General features: G+C 48.1%; 1 protein-coding gene across 2 annotated transcripts in view; it reads right to left on the bottom strand.

Moving 5' to 3' along the window:
* The window catches only part of ABCC5 (ATP binding cassette subfamily C member 5), a 139,483-nt gene that overhangs the window by 120,420 nt on the left and 840 nt on the right, over nt 1–18,223 (bottom strand). For both annotated transcript variants that reach the window (XM_069726983.1, XM_069726984.1), the window contains exon 2: nt 10,777–10,951. In XM_069726983.1, coding sequence (XP_069583084.1) covers nt 10,777–10,905 — 129 coding nt within the window. In that variant the 5' untranslated portion in view covers nt 10,906–10,951. The remainder of the gene's footprint in view (nt 1–10,776; nt 10,952–18,223) is intronic.

Raw genomic sequence — 18,223 nt, 5'->3', positions numbered from 1 at the left:
TTTTCTGTTATAGCAGTATAGTTTTTCGCTACGTCTCTTTCCTCATGTGTAGGCATTACAGGACCTTAGGTATCAATGGTTATGACCACTAACAACTAGCTATCTGTCACTATCAGTGGTCGTAACCATGGATACCCAAATAGAAAAAGGTGGGGGAAGAAACCTCCTGCGATGAAATCAAGAAGAAAAGTTATCTTTTTTTGCAAAAATAATATGAAAAAAACTTTTATTCGGTACAGTAGTACATTAAAAAAAGAGACATGGATCCTGGTCACCACAACCTGGGATGAACAACTCAGGTTGTTGGTTGTTCATCCCAGGTTGTGGTGACCAGGATCTATGTCTTTTTTAATGTACTACTAAGTTTTTACAAAAAAGATAACTTTCCTTCTTGATTTCATCGCTGGAGGTTTCTTTCCCCCACCTTTTTCTATTTCGCCGATGTCCAAGACTCGGACGGCTCCGGACGATGTTACTTCATCCGGCAAGGTGATGCAACAGATTGGGAGCTGATGTTTTTCCCCACTATGTTCTCTCTATTGTTTTCTATGGATAACTAAGGTCCTGCAATGCCTGCACATGAGGAAAGATACATGAGGATTAGGAAACATAGTATATCAGAAAAACTAAACTACATTTCTAATTGGAGGTATTTGCTAATATTATTATTACGCCGACTACATATTGGGATAGAATCTGGGATGGGAATACCCCTTTAATGCTAATGCACCGAAGTGGCAGACAGCCACTAACCAAACATCAAGGGCACATACTGTACTATTCTAGCTTGGTCACTGATTTCTAGAAAATAAGAAATTTCTTAAACTAGAAGGAATAAAACCACTGGCCTGCTAGCCCATTATATATTATCATTCAGCTAGTATTAGCTTATTTAGCGTTTCCTTTCTCCCTGAACATTATTGGACTCCTCCTCTTCAGTTAGATCACATGATCTCATGGTGACTCCCTGAGAATTACATGGCTGTATATTCTCCTCAGGAGGGGGGGTCACTATCTCAGTTTCCGGAAATGAGACTATGAGGACATTTCATGGAACGTGCCGCTGACGTTCACCGAGGGTGAATAAGGTGGGGGGTGGGGGAGATGCCAGGTAATGATGATGACTGCATGGTATGTCACTCTCCATAAAGAGAAACGATACCCCTTAGACCCCAGTCCAGAGCCTCTCACCTAGCCAAATTAGTTCTCATGCTTCGCACTGATGAGGGCCAACAGCCCGAAACACCGTGTTTGCGAATTGAGATACTAATTTGGCTTTTATCCTAAGTCATATTGCACGACTCGTTAAAGAGTTGATTGTGACTTGTAGGATCGCTACTTCCAACAGGTGGCGCTATAAAGTTAAGTCCTCTTTTTCTCAGAAGAGGCAATTTGCATGGCTTCTGTCACACAGCTGTTATGTAGAAGGTGACAGCTCAGCCTCCCTGACCGTATACTTATACTTTCTCCATTTAGGAAAATATGAAGGAAATATAATGACTCTGTAGTCCCAGCAGGCAGAGATGGTACTGGCTCCAACTGCCAATATGATGCTACACTGATGCATGATGGGATTGATAAGAGCATAGAGGAATAAAATGCAGGATGACAGCTAGCAAGCAAGATGGAGGCTGAACTGTATTGTTAATGAGAACACCATATGTACGAGAAATGAGAGTGTGATAGATAATGTGGGGGGAGCAAGGACCGAAAAATATATTGCAGAACCGATTCATCTGCTACCAACATTCAACAGGCTTTGGTAAATAAAGTAAACCTCCTCCTCGGCTGCTTTCTACCCGCATACTAACAATAACTAGTTTTGCAACTACTCCTTTATTTGCATTAATTAGCGGCCCAAGCACGCGATTCTCTGCCTCGCCTCATCAATGATCAGGCTTGAGTGTGGGTTGATGTATGAAATTAATAGGAAAATGCATGAATGTGTGATATACATTTCTTAAATAATGTGAAGTAGTCATCCAGAGCATTCACACTCTTTGGATATTAAAAATACATACCCTCTGGGTAACTGACAGGTGCACGGCCATCGACATGAAGTCTAATGGTGTCAACAATAGACTATGTGAACAATGCAATCATTCTCCAATGTTCTATGCTTCAAAGCACACTGAAACCAGCACTGGTACTTAAAGATTTCAGTGTTGCAGGATACATATAGAGGGTGCTACACAATGGTGCTAAATACGCAAGGCCCATCATATGTTCCCCTATGGAAAGGTATTACATTTCTATTCACTTATGATCATTTTTTAAATACTTCTCTTTCTCACATACTGTTCTTCTTTCTCTGGTTTCCGGCGCAACTCCGGTCCTCATGTGATCAGTGACCAGGGCCATATTTAGAGTTTCTGCTGCCCTAGGCACTTTTTGTGCCTTCTCCCCCTTTGGTGAGTATGACACTATCGGCAGTGACTTTGGCAAGAATCACTGATGTGAAAGTCGCCTTTTGCAGCAGATCCGGCAGTTTTTCTGCATCTGCCGCGTAACGGATCACTTACAGCAACACTGCGTTTAGCCTCATTCATTCCCTATGGGATTTGCGGCACTTGCTGTGATCTGGGAAATGCGGTACCATACCTCCCAACTTTTGAAGAAGGGAAAGAGGCATAAAGTTTGCGGCGCGCGTAGTGCGCCGTGGCAAATTTTGGGCCACGCCTCTGACCACACCCATTTCACAACTAGTCACACCTATATCCACATCCCAACCACACCTATTTAGCACTGCTGATCACACTGCTTCATAAACAATAATTATAAACAAAAAAAATATGGCCACACATGATGCTCCATACTGTATAATGGCCACACATGATGCTCCATACTGTATAATGGCCACACATGATGCTCCATACTGTATAATGGCCACACATGATGCTCCATACTGTATAATGGCCACACATGATGCTCCATACTGTATAATGGCCACACATGATGCTCCATACTGTATAATGGCCACACATGATGCTCCATACTGTATAATGGCCACACATGATGCTCCATACTGTATAATGGCCACACACGATGCTCCATACTGTATAATGGCCACACACGATGCTCCATACTGTATAATGGCCGCACACAATTCTCCATACTGTATAATGGCCACACATGATGCTCCCGGCTCCCCGTCCTCCTTCATCCCCCCTGTCCCCCCCATCCCTCATACTCACCTTTTCCACATTGCGCCGAACATCCCTCTAGCTCTGTCCCGACTCCCAGAGCAGCAGCTTCCTCCTGTGTGAGCGGTCATGTGGTACCGCTCATTAAGGTCATGAATATGCCCATATTCATGACCTTAATGAGCGGTACCACGTGACCGCTCACTCTGGACGAGCTGCAGGCGCTGAGACCAGGCATCGCTGGAGCAGGGCGAGTATGACGTCTTCAAGGAGGGTGGGAGGCAGGCGGGCGAGGGTCGGTCGGGAGGTGACCCAGGACTTAAATAAAAAAAAAAAAAACTTACTCAGGTGCCGCCCCCCGCATCGTCCCGCCCTAGGCACGTGCCCTCAAGTGCCTAGTGGCAAATACGGCTCTGTCAGTGACCACTCTTCCGCTTTGCCCGCTCACACAGGGACTGTGTGCAGCAGTGGCTGCTTTCTCATAGTAAGTCAATGGGGCCTCAGAACAAATGCTCCTTAAGACTTACAGCTCAAGCAGACATCTGTTACATTTGGTCCGAGCATGATTGTACGTGTGTCTCCCAATCTGGGCACTGCAATCCGTACGCAGACCAAATTTCATGGAGATCTACATGAACCCTTAGGCTGTGTGCACACGTTGCGTTTTTTCACTATAAAAATGCTATAAAAACACATAAAAAATGCATACATTATGCATCCCATCATTTCGAATGAATTGCGCAATTTTTGTGCACATGATGCGTTCTTTTCAGCGAAAAAACGTATCGCGGTAAAAAACGCAGCATGTTCATTAATTTTGCGGATTTTCGCGTTTTTCCCGCTATTTAATGCATTGGGAAGCTCCGGGAAAAAAACACGAAAAAAACGCACAAAAACCGCGAGAAAAACACAAAAATAACACATGCGGGTTTCTTGCAGAAAATGTCCAGTTTTGCTCAGGAAATTTCTGCAAGAAATCCTGAACGTGTGCACATAGACTTAGGGTGTGTTCTAGACATCTGCAGCGTCCAACCCGCAGTGGCCAGATGTTTTAGCATAGTCGTTGCATTTCAAGAAATCCCATCTCCACTATGCGTTCAGAGATGCCCCCGGCATCCCTGCGTAAACAGACATACGGCACGTCTTTCCAAACGCAGGATGTCTATTTACGCTGCGGAGATGCTCCATATCCACAGCGTAAATTACCCATTCACTATCATTAGATGCGGTAAAACCACATTATATTCTTAGTCACATGCGTATTAAGTGTGGGAACGCAGCTTACTACGCATGTGTACTAATTTACATAATAGCGTACCTTGTTTCAGCTGGAAGTTCACATACCCTGCAGTTCTCACAATCGGACAGTTCTTTTCGTCGGACAGGTAAGGATATTGTTGCTTTTTTACTTTAATTCTCTTACAGGAGATCGAGGGCTTCGGTGGAATTAGGCGTTGCAGTAAGTATGATTATTTCTGAATATTAATGGAGTCTATTTCAATTAAAATACTTTATTCTGGCTGTGTCTTTCTTTACCATATAACTATAGATTAGTAATGGATAGGTGTCTTATAGACGCCTCTACATTACTAAGCCATTGGCTTGATGTCACCTGACAATACAAAGGGGACATCAACCCCACAAATATTATCTCACTTGCCACAGCTACAGGGCAAGTGGGAAGAGCTGGGTAAAGCGCCACAATTGGTGCTTCTTTGGATGTGCCAATTGTGGGGCAGCTGTGGGCTGCTGTTTTTTAAGCAGGTGAGGGATAAAATCCATGGGCCTCGCCAGCCTGAGAATACCAGGCAGCAGCTGTCTGCTTTTCCTTGGCTGGTTAACAAAAATAGGGGACCCCACGCTATTTTTTTTGGAGGGGATCTCACTATTTTTGCCAACCATCCAAAATAAGCAGACTGCTGCAGCCTGATGTTAATCAGGTTGGTAAGCTTCATGGATATTGGATCCTTACTAGCCTGAAATACCAGTCCCAGTAGCCTGCTTTACTCTGTCTGGTTAACATATATAGGGGGACCCCATGCTATTTTTTTTAAAAATGCTTATGTATTAAAAATGACGGGGACCTGTATTTGTGCTTTCCTCCACTTCCTGTGTCATGTACTTCCAGCTGTGTCCCAAGATTCACCATTATTTAAATACACATGCACAGTTAGCTGCGCTCCCGCACTTAATACGCATGTGATTAGGAAGATAATGCAGTTTTATCGCATCTAATGGAAATCTATGGGTAATTTACGCACTGGAGACCGAGCGTCTCCGCTACATAAACTGACATGTTGCGGTCTCGAAAGACGCGCCACATGACCGTCTCTGCGGGTAAGCCGCGGGCATTGGTGCACACATAATTTCTTGAAATCCCATCCACTATAAGTAACAGCTGGATACTGCAGGTTGGATGCTGCAGATGTACGCAGCGTCCAACCCGCAGCATTTACTGACCGTGGGAACATACCCCAATAAATCTGCAAACAGGAAATAACTTTTTTCCTTCCCAGAAGCCAACTTTCAATTAGCTTTATTTCAAGTGACAAAAAAAACACATGCATTGAAAAAACATCAAAAACGCATGTGGAAAAAAGGCATCAAAGGCATCAAAAACGCATGTAAAAATGCATAAAAAATGCAGGTGACCTGCAAGTGACCTCAGATGCAGATTTCACCTGCGTCAAATCCTGAGCAAGCACTGAGCCAATCCTGATCGTGTGCACATACCCTTACATTGACAAAGCAACTTCCAGCCCACACATAAACCCCTGGTGATCCAGCTAGTCCGATTTGGGATCACACAGTCTAGAAAAGGACCGAACCAGAGCTGGAAGCCAGAGAAGACAGTGATCAATAAGTAGTTATGGGCGAACCTCCAAATGTTCGGTCTTCAGCCAAACAGTTAAAAAAAAAGTTGGTTCGGGTACCAGAACAGTACCTGAGCCCAAACAACATTCACTTGAATAGGGAGCCCGAACATCCAGTGTGCTTGACAGTGCAGCAAACACTGCCTCTGATCAGCAGTAAAATCAGTAATGCCGGTCAGAGAACTGTGCAGTTTTGCCTGGCTCATTATCAAAAATACAGGGAAACCCACACAGGTTGTTTTTTTTTAATTTATTTATTTAGAGCGCAGGCTGATGAATACTCCCATCAGTCGATGTCTGGTCTTGCTGTTATTAACGGCAGCAGGTGTAGGCTAATGGGAGTAGTAGTCCCATCAGTCGACGCTAGTGACCGGAGGTAAACTTTTCACATTCCATTAGGCCGGTTTCACACGTCAGTGGCTCCGATACGTGAGGTGACAGTTTCCTCACGTACCGGAGCCACTGACACACGTAGACACATTGAAATCAATGCATCTGTGCAGATGTCATTGATTTTTTGCGGACCGTGTCTCCGTGTGCCAAACACGGAGACATGTCAGTGTTCGTGGGAGCGCACGGATTACACGGACCCATTAAAGTCAATGGGTCCGTGTAAAACACGTACCGCACACGGACGTTGTCCGTGTGCAGTCCGTGTGCCGTGCAGGAGACAGCGCTACAGTAAGCACTGTCCCCCCCCCCCCACTGGTACTGAAGCCCCATTCATATCTTCCCTGTAGCAGCGTTTGCTGTAGAGAAGGTATGAATATTCCTTTTTTTTGGTTTCTCGTGGTTAAAATAAATATCCATGTCCCCACCCATAGGGGTGGAGCCGCATATTCATTACTGTAAATAAGCGGCCCCACGTGACCGCTCATACAGTAGAAGGTGCGGCCAGGACAGGAAGCAGCGCCAGCCAGCGAGGGAGCCGGGTGAGTATTTTAAGAACAGCGGGTGGGCGCACAGGGGGTGGGAGGGGGGTGGGGACATGGATATTTATTTTAAACACGAGAAACAAAAAAAAAAAAAAGGAATATTCATATCTTCTCTACAGCAAACGCTGCTGCAGGGAAGATATGAATGGGGCTTCAGCACCAGTGGTGGGGACAGCGCTAAACTTTAGCGCTGTCTCCTGCACGGTGCGTGTGGTACCCAGTGGGCACACGGGCGGTGCACGTGTGCCACACTGATGTGCCACAGAAACGCACGGGCACACAGACACGGATAATTCCGGTACTGATTTTTCCGGTACTGGAATTATCTGGACGTGTGGGACTGCCCTTACAGCTGAGGGCTCACACCGTCATTTGACCATTCAATGACCAGCTATCATCCAGGTTGAGAAAACATGAAGGTGAACTGAACATTTGACAATAGTGACCTAGTTTGCCAAGAGTTCACTATTTAGTTCAGTATTTCGTCAGTATTTTACCTCAGTATTTGTAAGCCAAAACCAGGAGTGGGTAAAAAAAAAAGCAGAAGTGGTGACGTGTTTCTATTATACTTTCCCTCTTAGGCTAGGGTCACATTGCGTTAGTGCAATCCGTTTAGCGCTAGCGCCAACAGATTGCGCTAACGCAATGTTTTTACCGGGGCTGCGTTCCGGGGTCGCGGTAACGTCCCCGCTCTCACAGATCCCCGATCTGCGAGAGCGGGGAACGGACCGCGGGCGCGCCTCGGACGCTGCAAGCAGCGTCCGCGGCGCGCCACAAATCACCGGCGCGTCGCTAGCGCGTGTCGAACATGGCACGCGCTAGTGCTGCGCGTTCCCATTGCCATGAATGGGCGCGCTAACGGACGCGTTGCACGGCGTTAATTTCGCCGTGCAACGCTGTCCGTTAGCGCGTTCCCATCAACGCAATGGGAACCTAGCCTTATAGTCCACTCCTCCTGGTTTTGGATTACAAACAATACTGATGTAAAATACTGACCAAAATGCTGAACATGTAAAGGTGGTCTAAAGGCCTCAATTCATTCATTTTACCACTTTTATTGGAGTAAGCATTAGTTATTAGGCAATTTTATGTTTCTGCAAAATTATTTGTGGCTTTTCCTTAATTTTTTAACCTAGTTCTTTTAGTCCCAGACATTTTTCTTAGGTTTACTCAACAATGTGAATATGGTCTACATTATCCAGATGTTTTCAGCCAATTTGAGACTTTTTGAAATGTTTCCAGTACCCAAGTGGAGTGCAAAATCTGTCTAATCTTATTTTTCCAAAGTTGAAGACTAATATGACATTTTAAAGTTTATTGACAGGACTGTGCAACATTTTAAACCCCAAAAACTTAAAGCAAAATGGAAAACACAACAAACAAAACAAATAGCATTTGCACCAAATGAATCAAACATGCAATGGTCTAGCATTGTTTCTAACAGGCTAGAAGTGGGACTGCTCCTCCGCAGTTCTGTTTAGGGCTCTCGGGTGTTCTGGACGGAGTACCATTACAATATCGGACGTGTACTGTAAGCACATTGCACAATGCTATTAGATGCAATAGCACCTAGCTGTTTGAGAACACATTGAGGATTTATATTTTACAGCTACATTGTCTAAAAATGACATACCATGAAAACGAGACACAGAACCTATGGGGAACATTACAGGAAAGAAAAAACTTTGTAAATCTAGTTTATTTCATAATGTAAAATGTAGACAAATACACTAAATATAACAAAACTCCTAGAAAACCTCTTTAATGGGAAACTGCCAAAAGGTTTTTGCCACCTCATCTAAGAGCAACATGATATAGACAGAGACCCTGATTCTAGCGATGTGTGACTTACTGGACTGCTTGCAGTAACGTTGATAAAATCAGTTTCATCAGCAGGAGTTTGTGACTAGAAGACTACGAAATCTGCTGCCATGTAGTCCTCCATATTCATGAGCTCTATAACCCCAACCCCACCACTGATTGACAGCTTTCTGCCTATTCACACAGTACACAGAAAGATGCCAATCAGTGGTGGGGTGGGGTTATGCAGAGCTCAGCATTCCGAGAACTGGTACATCTGCAGCAGATCAAACAGTGTTTTTATCAAAAACAGTAAGCAGCCCCGTAGGTGATACAATCACTGGAATCAGGGTCTCTACCCCCACATCATGCGTCCTGCTGATGAAATAGTGAAAAACCTGGCGACAGATTCCGTTTAAAGAGGTTGCCGGGCCTGAAATGAAAACTCTGCAGTCACTTAATAATTGAGGAATCATAAAAATGTACGATGTGTCACAATTCTCCTGTATTTTCTGTGCAGGTGGATGGTCGTCCGTATTTCTCAATTTTCTTATACTGAGAGAAGTTGGACGAGGTAGGTGCTACCTACCTACCGTGTGGGGAATACAGGGTAATTGTGACAGTCAGCGAATTGCGCACTGTTACGTTTCGGCAATATGCAGTCATCTAGAATATTGCAGACTTTTTATTTCAACCCAGGCAACCACTGTAATATATGTTACATTATTTTGTACCCCATATGAAGTATTTAATATATCGGGGCATATCATTCTTTAAAGGAATTATCTGCAAACATTTTTTGTACTATTTATCTAAAAACTAACAGGTAGGTGCTACCTACTTGCCTGTGGTGCCTGGTGCCGATCTCTGCCAGCACAGAGTGGTCACAGACCGCTCATACCGGTGATTCATCAGCTTCCGCTGATGTCACATCAACAATCAAGAAGGTTTTCTTCCACTCTGCTTTGCTATTAGGCGTGACTGCCGACATTATGCTGACTGACAGCTAGCTCCATCCAGTCTAACTACATGGAGCTGGATGTCAATCAGCATGACGCTGGCAGTCACGTCCTGTTCATTGACAGAGCAGCCCGGAAGAGAAAGAGCTCCTATTGATATGAATCAACTGAATCGCTGGTAGAAGCAGTCAATGTTCGCTCTGTGCAGATGACGGTTAGAACAAGTAGGTAGTTAGCAACTAACCACCTGTTTGTTTTTTTAGTATGGGCCTAAAAACTTAGTCCCAGAACATCCCTTTAAAAGGAATCTGTCACCCAATGGACAATATTGAGCTATTACTATGGGCATACAGGTAATCGAATGGTTAAACCAGCCTTACACCTGTATGCCTCATAGCTGCGGTGTAGATCTAGAGAAATGCAGTTCTAATGTTTTACGTTAATGATTTCATCCAAGCTCCAGGGCATGCTCTGTATGGAAGAAATCCCTGCCTTCCCTCTTCAGTATAATAGCACCCCTCTCCCATACGCATCACACTGACCTGTGATGTGAAGTTGCAGCGCTGTAGCCCTGCGCATGCATCGTCTACCCACGTGGTTATGTGAAACTTATTCGCCCGTCTATGGGCAGAGTCTTCATCGATCTTCTGCACAGGTAATTCTCTGCTATTGTGCTGTGACTCACCAGTGCAGAAGATCAATGAAGACTCTGCCCATAGAGGGGAGGATAAGTTTCACATAACCGTGCAAGTGGACAGCACATGCGCGGGATTACAGCTCGCAACTGCACATCACAGGTCAGTGTTACACCCATGGGAGAGGGGTGCTATTATAATGAAGAGGAGGCAGGGATTTCTTCCAGGAACCGCACGCCCCGGAACCTGGGAGAAATCATTAACATAAAACATAACTACATGTCTCAAGGTCTACACTGCAGCTATGAGGCATACAGGTAAGACTGGTTTAATCATTCTATTACCTGCATGCCCACAGTAATAGCTCAAAATCATCTCTTTAAACAACATCTTGAGACCAATATTACAAAGCCAAACAAAGTCAAACTAACCGTTGATTTCGCCTTTGAATATCTGAAGTCTTCATCCTCTTTTTTCTCATCTTTGTTGGTTTGCTCCCGGACATTTCTGTACCCAAGGCTGGGTATGACATATTCGACTCCTAGATCTAAATCTTTCATCTTCTCTTAGCATTGAGCGCCTCTAGTGAAACCACGTTCACTAAAACTATAGACAAAAAAAACACATCTTACTTAAAAATGTCTGCATCACCTGCACTCTACATTTCTCGCACATTAAAGGCAATGTATGCATTCATTAAAACACATTGGGATGCATTGCGTCATTTTTCTGCTTTTATGAATCCTTGATTATTTTTCAAACCATTTGCAAGTGTTTCTGTATGCAAATTGTCCGTGCTCACGTTTCCCTGCCCCACACTACCCTTCTCTCTTATTTACATATCCAATGTCAGGCGCTAGGAAGAGCGATGTCTGTGTACATTGAATGTGCAGGGTGATGGTGGAAAAGGATAGCCGTGCTATCCAGGTATTGACGGATCTGTGCCCACATTGGTTGCCCCACAGATCATAACCATCTGCACGCGCAGAGTTGTGCGCACCTCCAAGCACAATGGGAAGGTCCCCATACACAAGTTTGCTGTCTGTAGAAACACTTGAAAGATGCAGGAGCTAAACTAATAGAAAAGAAATATTGCAGAAATACAGTGATTTAATGCACCACAAAAAAAACATTGCAAAAAGTGTACTCCTTCTAAACAAGCATACTAGTCATTTCATTGTTTTTGGCCACAAGCTTATACAATAACACACACACATGCCCGGACAAGCCTGCACTAAGCAGAAGCGGACTGAATCCCTTCATTCTTTTTGAGTTCATTTGATTTTTGTCTGCATTTTGCTTGAATTATTACTTCAAGGCCTGGCTGAAGATATAGCAACAAGCGGATAAACAAGTATATAGTAATAAAGCGAAGGATGAGCGAGGGATAGGAAGATTAGATGTCATTAGTGGTTTTTAAGACTTTCTTAACAATATGGACAAAATGCAGATTTCCATAAGCAACATTTGCAACCCACAATGTAACAACAGTCCGCTGTCCCCTCTAATAATAAAATATATATTTTCATAGCCTTGCACACCTTTGGAACCATGCGATACCCTAGTTAGGGGACAGCACCAGCCTTATACCAAGAGCAACCACAGAATCCTCCTTTTTTTTAAGTTTTCCCTTTAGCTACTAAACTGACTAATTAGAAATCCCCCTCAGGATCAGCATATTACATACTGTACGTATAAAGCATGCAAGAAAGAAAATACAATGGAAAGAAATCAAGCAAGAAAAAAATAAAAAGGAGGTAAACAAGAGAACCAGTCTCAAGCAAAAGGATGGAAGCAATCTCCTGAACCAGAGACTCCTTTAAATGATAGAAAACCCAACAGACAGCAGCTTTGGGGTCTTTTCCCCTCTATCTGTGCAGAGCAGGGAAATGACTGACTGGATGAGCAGGTCTCCTGTCTACATTAGCAACTGTGCCCAGGACTGGGCTGGTAAGCGAAGGCCTTGAAAGCTCAGTCGCCTCGCATTGAACAGATTGGAAACAGCAAGGCCATAAAATCTAGAAGTCCATAAATCCCAGCATCCAAGAAACTCCACATCAGTGCCCGGGCATGCCGCAGGGTTCCTAAATACCTGCTGATCAGTGCGACAATGCTGCCAACTACAGCGCCAGTAATAACTGTATACAATAGCAGCATACAGTGTGCCACCCCCACCAGCACTGCGCGAGGAGAAAGGAACCAAAGATGTGGCAAGTCTGCCCCCTACTGCCAAGTATACACATTACACAAGCAAATAAAAAAAAAAGAAGCAACACAGGAACATGTAGACACATCTGACAACATGCCTGTGTTCTGGAGCAACCTGCCTCCTACAACATCCCTGTGTTCTGGAACAGCCTGCTTCCGACAACATCCCTGTGCCCTGGAGCAGACGGCTTCCGACAACATCCCTGTGTTCTGGAGCAGCCTGCTTCCGACAACATCCCTGTGCCCTGGAGCAGACGGCTTCCGACAACATCCCTGTGTTCTGGAGCAGCCTGCTTCCGACAACATCCCTGTGCCCTGGAGCAGACGGCTTCCGACAACATCCCTGTGTTCTGGAGCAACCTGCCTCTGACTACATCCCTGTGTTCTGGAGCAGCCTGCCTCTGACAAAAATCCCTGTGTTCTGGAGCAGCCTGCCTCTGACAACATCCCTGTGTTCTGGAGCAGTCTGCCTCTGACAACATCCCTGTGTTCTGGAGCAGTCTGCCTCTGACAACATCCCTGTGTTCTGGAGCAGCCTGCCTCTGACTACATCCCTGTGTTCTGGAGCAGCCTGCCTCCGACAACATCCCTGTGTTCTGGAGCAGTCTGCCTCTGACAACATCCCTGTGTTCTGGAGCAGTCTGCCTCTGACTACATCCCTGTGTTCTGGAGCATCCTGCCTCTGACTACATCCCTGTGTTCTGGAGCAGTCTGCCTCCTACAACATCCCTGTGTTCTGGAGCAGCCTGCCTCTGACAACATCCCTGTGTTCTGGAGCAGCCTGCCTCTGACAACATCCCTGTGTTCTGGAGCAGCCTGCCTCTGACTACATCCCTGCGTTCTGGAGCAGTCTGCCTCTGACAACATCCCTGTGTTCTGGAGCAGCCTGCCTCTGACTACATCCCTGTGTTCTGGAGCAGCCTGCCTCCGACAACATCCCTGTGTTCTGGAGCAGTCTGCCTCTGACAACATCCCTGTGTTCTGGAGCAGTCTGCCTCTGACTACATCCCTGTGTTCTGAAGCATCCTGCCTCTGACTACATCCCTGTGTTCTGGAGCAGTCTGCCTCCTACAACATCCCTGTGTTCTGGAGCAGCCTGCCTCTGACAACATCCCTGTGTTCTGGAGCAGCCTGCCTCTGACAACATCCCTGTGTTCTGGAGCAGCCTGCCTCTGACTACATCCCTGTGTTCTGGAGCAGGCTGCCTCTGACTACATCCCTGTGTTCTGGAGCAGCCTGCCTCTGACAACATCCCTGTGTTCTGGAGCAGCCTGCCTCTGATAACATCCCTGTGTTCTGCTTCCGACAACATCCTTGTGCCCTGGAGCAGACGGCTTCCGACAACATCCCTGTGCCCTGGAGCAGACGGCTTCCGACAACATCCCGGTGTTCTGGAGCAACCTGCCTCTGACTACATCCCTGTGTTCTGGAGCATCCTGCCTCTGACTACATCCCTGTGTTCTGGAGCAGCCTGCCTCTGACTACATCCCTGTGTTCTGGAGCAGCCTACCTCTGACTACATCCCTGTGTCCTGGAGCATCCTGCCTCTGACTACATCCCTGTGTTCTGGAGCAGCCTGCCTCTGACACCATCCCTGTGTTCTGGAGCAGCCTGCCTCTGACTACATCCCTGTGTCATGGAGCAGCCTGCCTCTGACTACATCCCTGTGTTCTGGAGCAGCCTGCCTCTGACTACATCCCTGTGTTCTGGAGCAACCTGCCTCTGACTACATCCCTGTGTTCTGGAGCAACCTGTCTCTGACTACATCCCTGTGTTCTGGAGCAGCCTGCCTCGGACTACATCCCTCTGTTCTGGAGCAACCTGTCTCTGACTACATCCCTGTGTTCTGGAGCAGCCTGTCTCTGACTACATCCCTGTGTTCTGGAGCAGCCTGCCTTTGACAACATCCCTGTGTTCTGGAGCAGCCTGCCTCTGGCTACATCCCTGTGTTCTGGAGCAGCCTGCCTCCGACAACATCCCTGTGTTCTGGAGCAGACTGCCTCTGACAACATCCCTGTGTTCTGGAGCAGCTTGCCTCTGACACTATCCCTGTGGTCTGGAGCAGCCTGCCTCTGACAACATCCCTGTGTTCTGTAGCAGCCTGTCTCTGACTACATCCCTGTGTTCTGGAGCATCCTGCCTCTGACTACATCCCTGTGTTCTGGAGCAGCCTGCCTCTGACTACATCCCTGTGTTCTGGAGCAGCCTGCCTCTGACTGCATCCCTGTGTTCTGGAGCAGCCTACCTCTGACTACATCCCTGTGTCCTGGAGCATCCTGCCTCTGACTACATCCCTGTGTTCTGGAGCAGCCTGCCTCTGACACCATCCCTGTGTCCTGGAGCAGCCTGCCTCTGACTACATCCCTGTGTTCTGGAGCAGCCTGCCTCTGACTACATCCCTGTGTTCTGGAGCAACCTGCCTCTGACTACATCCCTGTGTTCTGGAGCAACCTGTCTCTGACTACATCCCTGTGTTCTGGAGCAGCCTGCCTCTGACTACATCCCTCTGTTCTGGAGCAGCCTGCCTCTGACTACATCCCTGTGTTCTGGAGCAGCCTGCCTCTGACTACATCCCTGTGTTCTGGAGCAGCCTGCCTCTGACTACATCCCTGTGTTCTGGAGCAGCCTGCCTCTGACTACATCCCTGTGTTCTGGAGCAGCCTGCTTCCGACAACATCCCTGTGCCCTGGAACAGACGGCTTCCGACAACATCCCTGTGTTCTGGAGCAACCTGCCTCTGACTACATCCCTGTATTCTGGAGCAGCCTGCCTTTGACAACATCCCTGTGTTCTGGAGCAGCCTGCCTCTGACTACATCCCTGTGTTCTGGAGCAGGCTGCCTCTGACTACATCCCTGTGTTCTGGAGCAGCCTGCCTCTGACAACATCCCTGTGTTCTGGAGCAGCCTGCCTCTGATAACATCCCTGTGTTCTGCTTCCGACAACATCCTTGTGCCCTGGAGCAGACGGCTTCCGACAACATCCCTGTGCCCTGGAGCAGACGGCTTCCGACAACATCCCTGTGTTCTGGAGCAACCTGCCTCTGACTACATCCCTGTGTTCTGGAGCATCCTGCCTCTGACTACATCCCTGTGTTCTGGAGCAGCCTGCCTCTGACTACATCCCTGTGTTCTGGAGCAGCTTGCCGCTGACTACATCCCTGTGTTCTGGAGCAGCCTGCCTCTGACTACATCCCTGTGTTCTGGAGCAGCCTGCCTCTGACTACATCCCTGTGTTCTGGAGCAGCCTGCCTCTGACAACATCCCTGTGTCCTGGAGCATCCTGCCTCTGACTACATCCCTGTGTTCTGGAGCAGCCTGCCTCTGACACCATCCCTGTGTCCTGGAGCAGCCTGCCTCTGACTACATCCCTGTGTCCTGGAGCAGCCTGCCTCTGACTACATCCCTGTGTTCTGGAGCAGCCTGCCTCTGACTACATCCCTGTGTTCTGGAGCAGCCTGCCGCTGACTACATCCCTGTGTCTGGAGCAGCCTGTCTCTGACTACATCCCTGTGTTCTGGAGCAGCCTGCCTCTGACTACATCCCTGTGTTCTGGAGCAGCCTGCCTCTGACTACATCCCTGTGTTCTGGAGCAGCCTGCCTCTGACTACATCCCTGTGTTCTGGAGCAGCCTACCTCTGACTACATCCCTGTGTTCTGGAGCAGCCTGCCTCTGACTACATCCCTGTGTTCTGGAGCAGCCTGCCTCTGACTACATCCCTGTGTTCTGGAGCAGCTTGCCGCTGACTACATCCCTGTGTTCTGGAGCAGCCTGCCTCTGACTACATCCCTGTGTTCTGGAGCAGCCTGCCTCTGACTACATCCCTGTGTTCTGGAGCAGCCTGCCTCTGACAACATCCCTGTGTTCTGGAGCAGCCTACCTCTGACTACATCCCTGTGTCCTGGAGCATCCTGCCTCTGACTACATCCCTGTGTTCTGGAGCAGCCTGCCTCTGACACCATCCCTGTGTCCTGGAGCAGCCTGCCTCTGACTACATCCCTGTGTTCTGGAGCAGCCTGCCTCTGACTACATCCCTGTGTTCTGGAGCAGCCTGCCGCTGACTACATCCCTGTGTTCTGGAGCAGCCTGTCTCTGACTACATCCCTGTGTTCTGGAGCAGCCTGCCTCTGACTACATCCCTGTGTTCTGGAGCAGCCTGCCTCTGACTACATCCCTGTGTTCTGGAGCAGCCTGCCTCTGACTACATCCCTGTGTTCTGGAGCAGCCTACCTCTGACTACATCCCTGTGTCCTGGAGCATCCTGCCTCTGACTACATCCCTGTGTTCTGGAGCAGCCTGCCTCTGACACCATCCCTGTGTCCTGGAGCAGCCTGCCTCTGACTACATCCCTGTGTCCTGGAGCAGCCTGCCTCTGACTACATCCCTGTGTTCTGGAGCAGCCTGCCTCTGACTACATCCCTGTGTTCTGGAGCAGCCTGCCGCTGACTACATCCCTGTGTCTGGAGCAGCCTGTCTCTGACTACATCCCTGTGTTCTGGAGCAGCCTACCTCTGACTACATCCCTGTGTCCTGGAGCATCCTGCCTCTGACTACATCCCTGTGTTCTGGAGCAGCCTGCCTCTGACACCATCCCTGTGTCCTGGAGCAGCCTGCCTCTGACTACATCCCTGTGTCCTGGAGCAGCCTGCCTCTGACTACATCCCTGTGTTCTGGAGCAGCCTGCCTCTGACTACATCCCTGTGTCCTGGAGCAGCCTGCCTCTGACTACATCCCTGTGTTCTGGAGCAGCCTGCCTCTGACACCATCCCTGTGTCCTGGAGCAGCCTGCCTCTGACTACATCCCTGTGTTCTGGAGCAGCCTGCCTCTGACTACATCCCTGTGTTCTGGAGCAGCCTGCCTCTGACTACATCCCTGTGTTCTGGAGCAGCCTGCCGCTGACTACATCCCTGTGTCTGGAGCAGCCTGTCTCTGACTACATCCCTGTGTTCTGGAGCAGCCTGCCTCTGACTACATCCCTGTGTTCTGGAGCAGCCTGCCTCTGACTACATCCCTGTGTTCTGGAGCAGCCTACCTCTGACTACATCCCTGTGTTCTGGAGCAGCCTACCTCTGACTACATCCCTGTGTTCTGGAGCAGCCTGCCGCTGACTACATCCCTGTGTTCTGGAGCAGCCTGTCTCTGACTACATCCCTGTGTTCTGGAGCAGCCTGCCTCTGACTACATCCCTGTGTTCTGGAGCAGCCTGCCTCTGACTACATCCCTGTGTTCTGGAGCAGCCTGCCTCTGACTACATCCCTGTGTTCTGGAGCAGCCTACCTCTGACTACATCCCTGTGTCCTGGAGCATCCTGCCTCTGACTACATCCCTGTGTTCTGGAGCAGCCTGCCTCTGACACCATCCCTGTGTCCTGGAGCAGCCTGCCTCTGACTACATCCCTGTGTCCTGGAGCAGCCTGCCTCTGACTACATCCCTGTGTTCTGGAGCAGCCTGCCTCTGACTACATCCCTGTGTTCTGGAGCAGCCTGCCGCTGACTACATCCCTGTGTCTGGAGCAGCCTGTCTCTGACTACATCCCTGTGTTCTGGAGCAGCCTACCTCTGACTACATCCCTGTGTCCTGGAGCATCCTGCCTCTGACTACATCCCTGTGTTCTGGAGCAGCCTGCCTCTGACACCATCCCTGTGTCCTGGAGCAGCCTGCCTCTGACTA

This window comes from Ranitomeya imitator, chromosome 5 (genome assembly GCF_032444005.1).
Source record: "Ranitomeya imitator isolate aRanImi1 chromosome 5, aRanImi1.pri, whole genome shotgun sequence".
Taxonomy (NCBI): domain Eukaryota; kingdom Metazoa; phylum Chordata; class Amphibia; order Anura; family Dendrobatidae; genus Ranitomeya; species Ranitomeya imitator.
The sequence above is the reverse complement of the archived record's forward strand: the minus strand, read 5'-3'. Positions and strand labels throughout refer to the sequence as shown.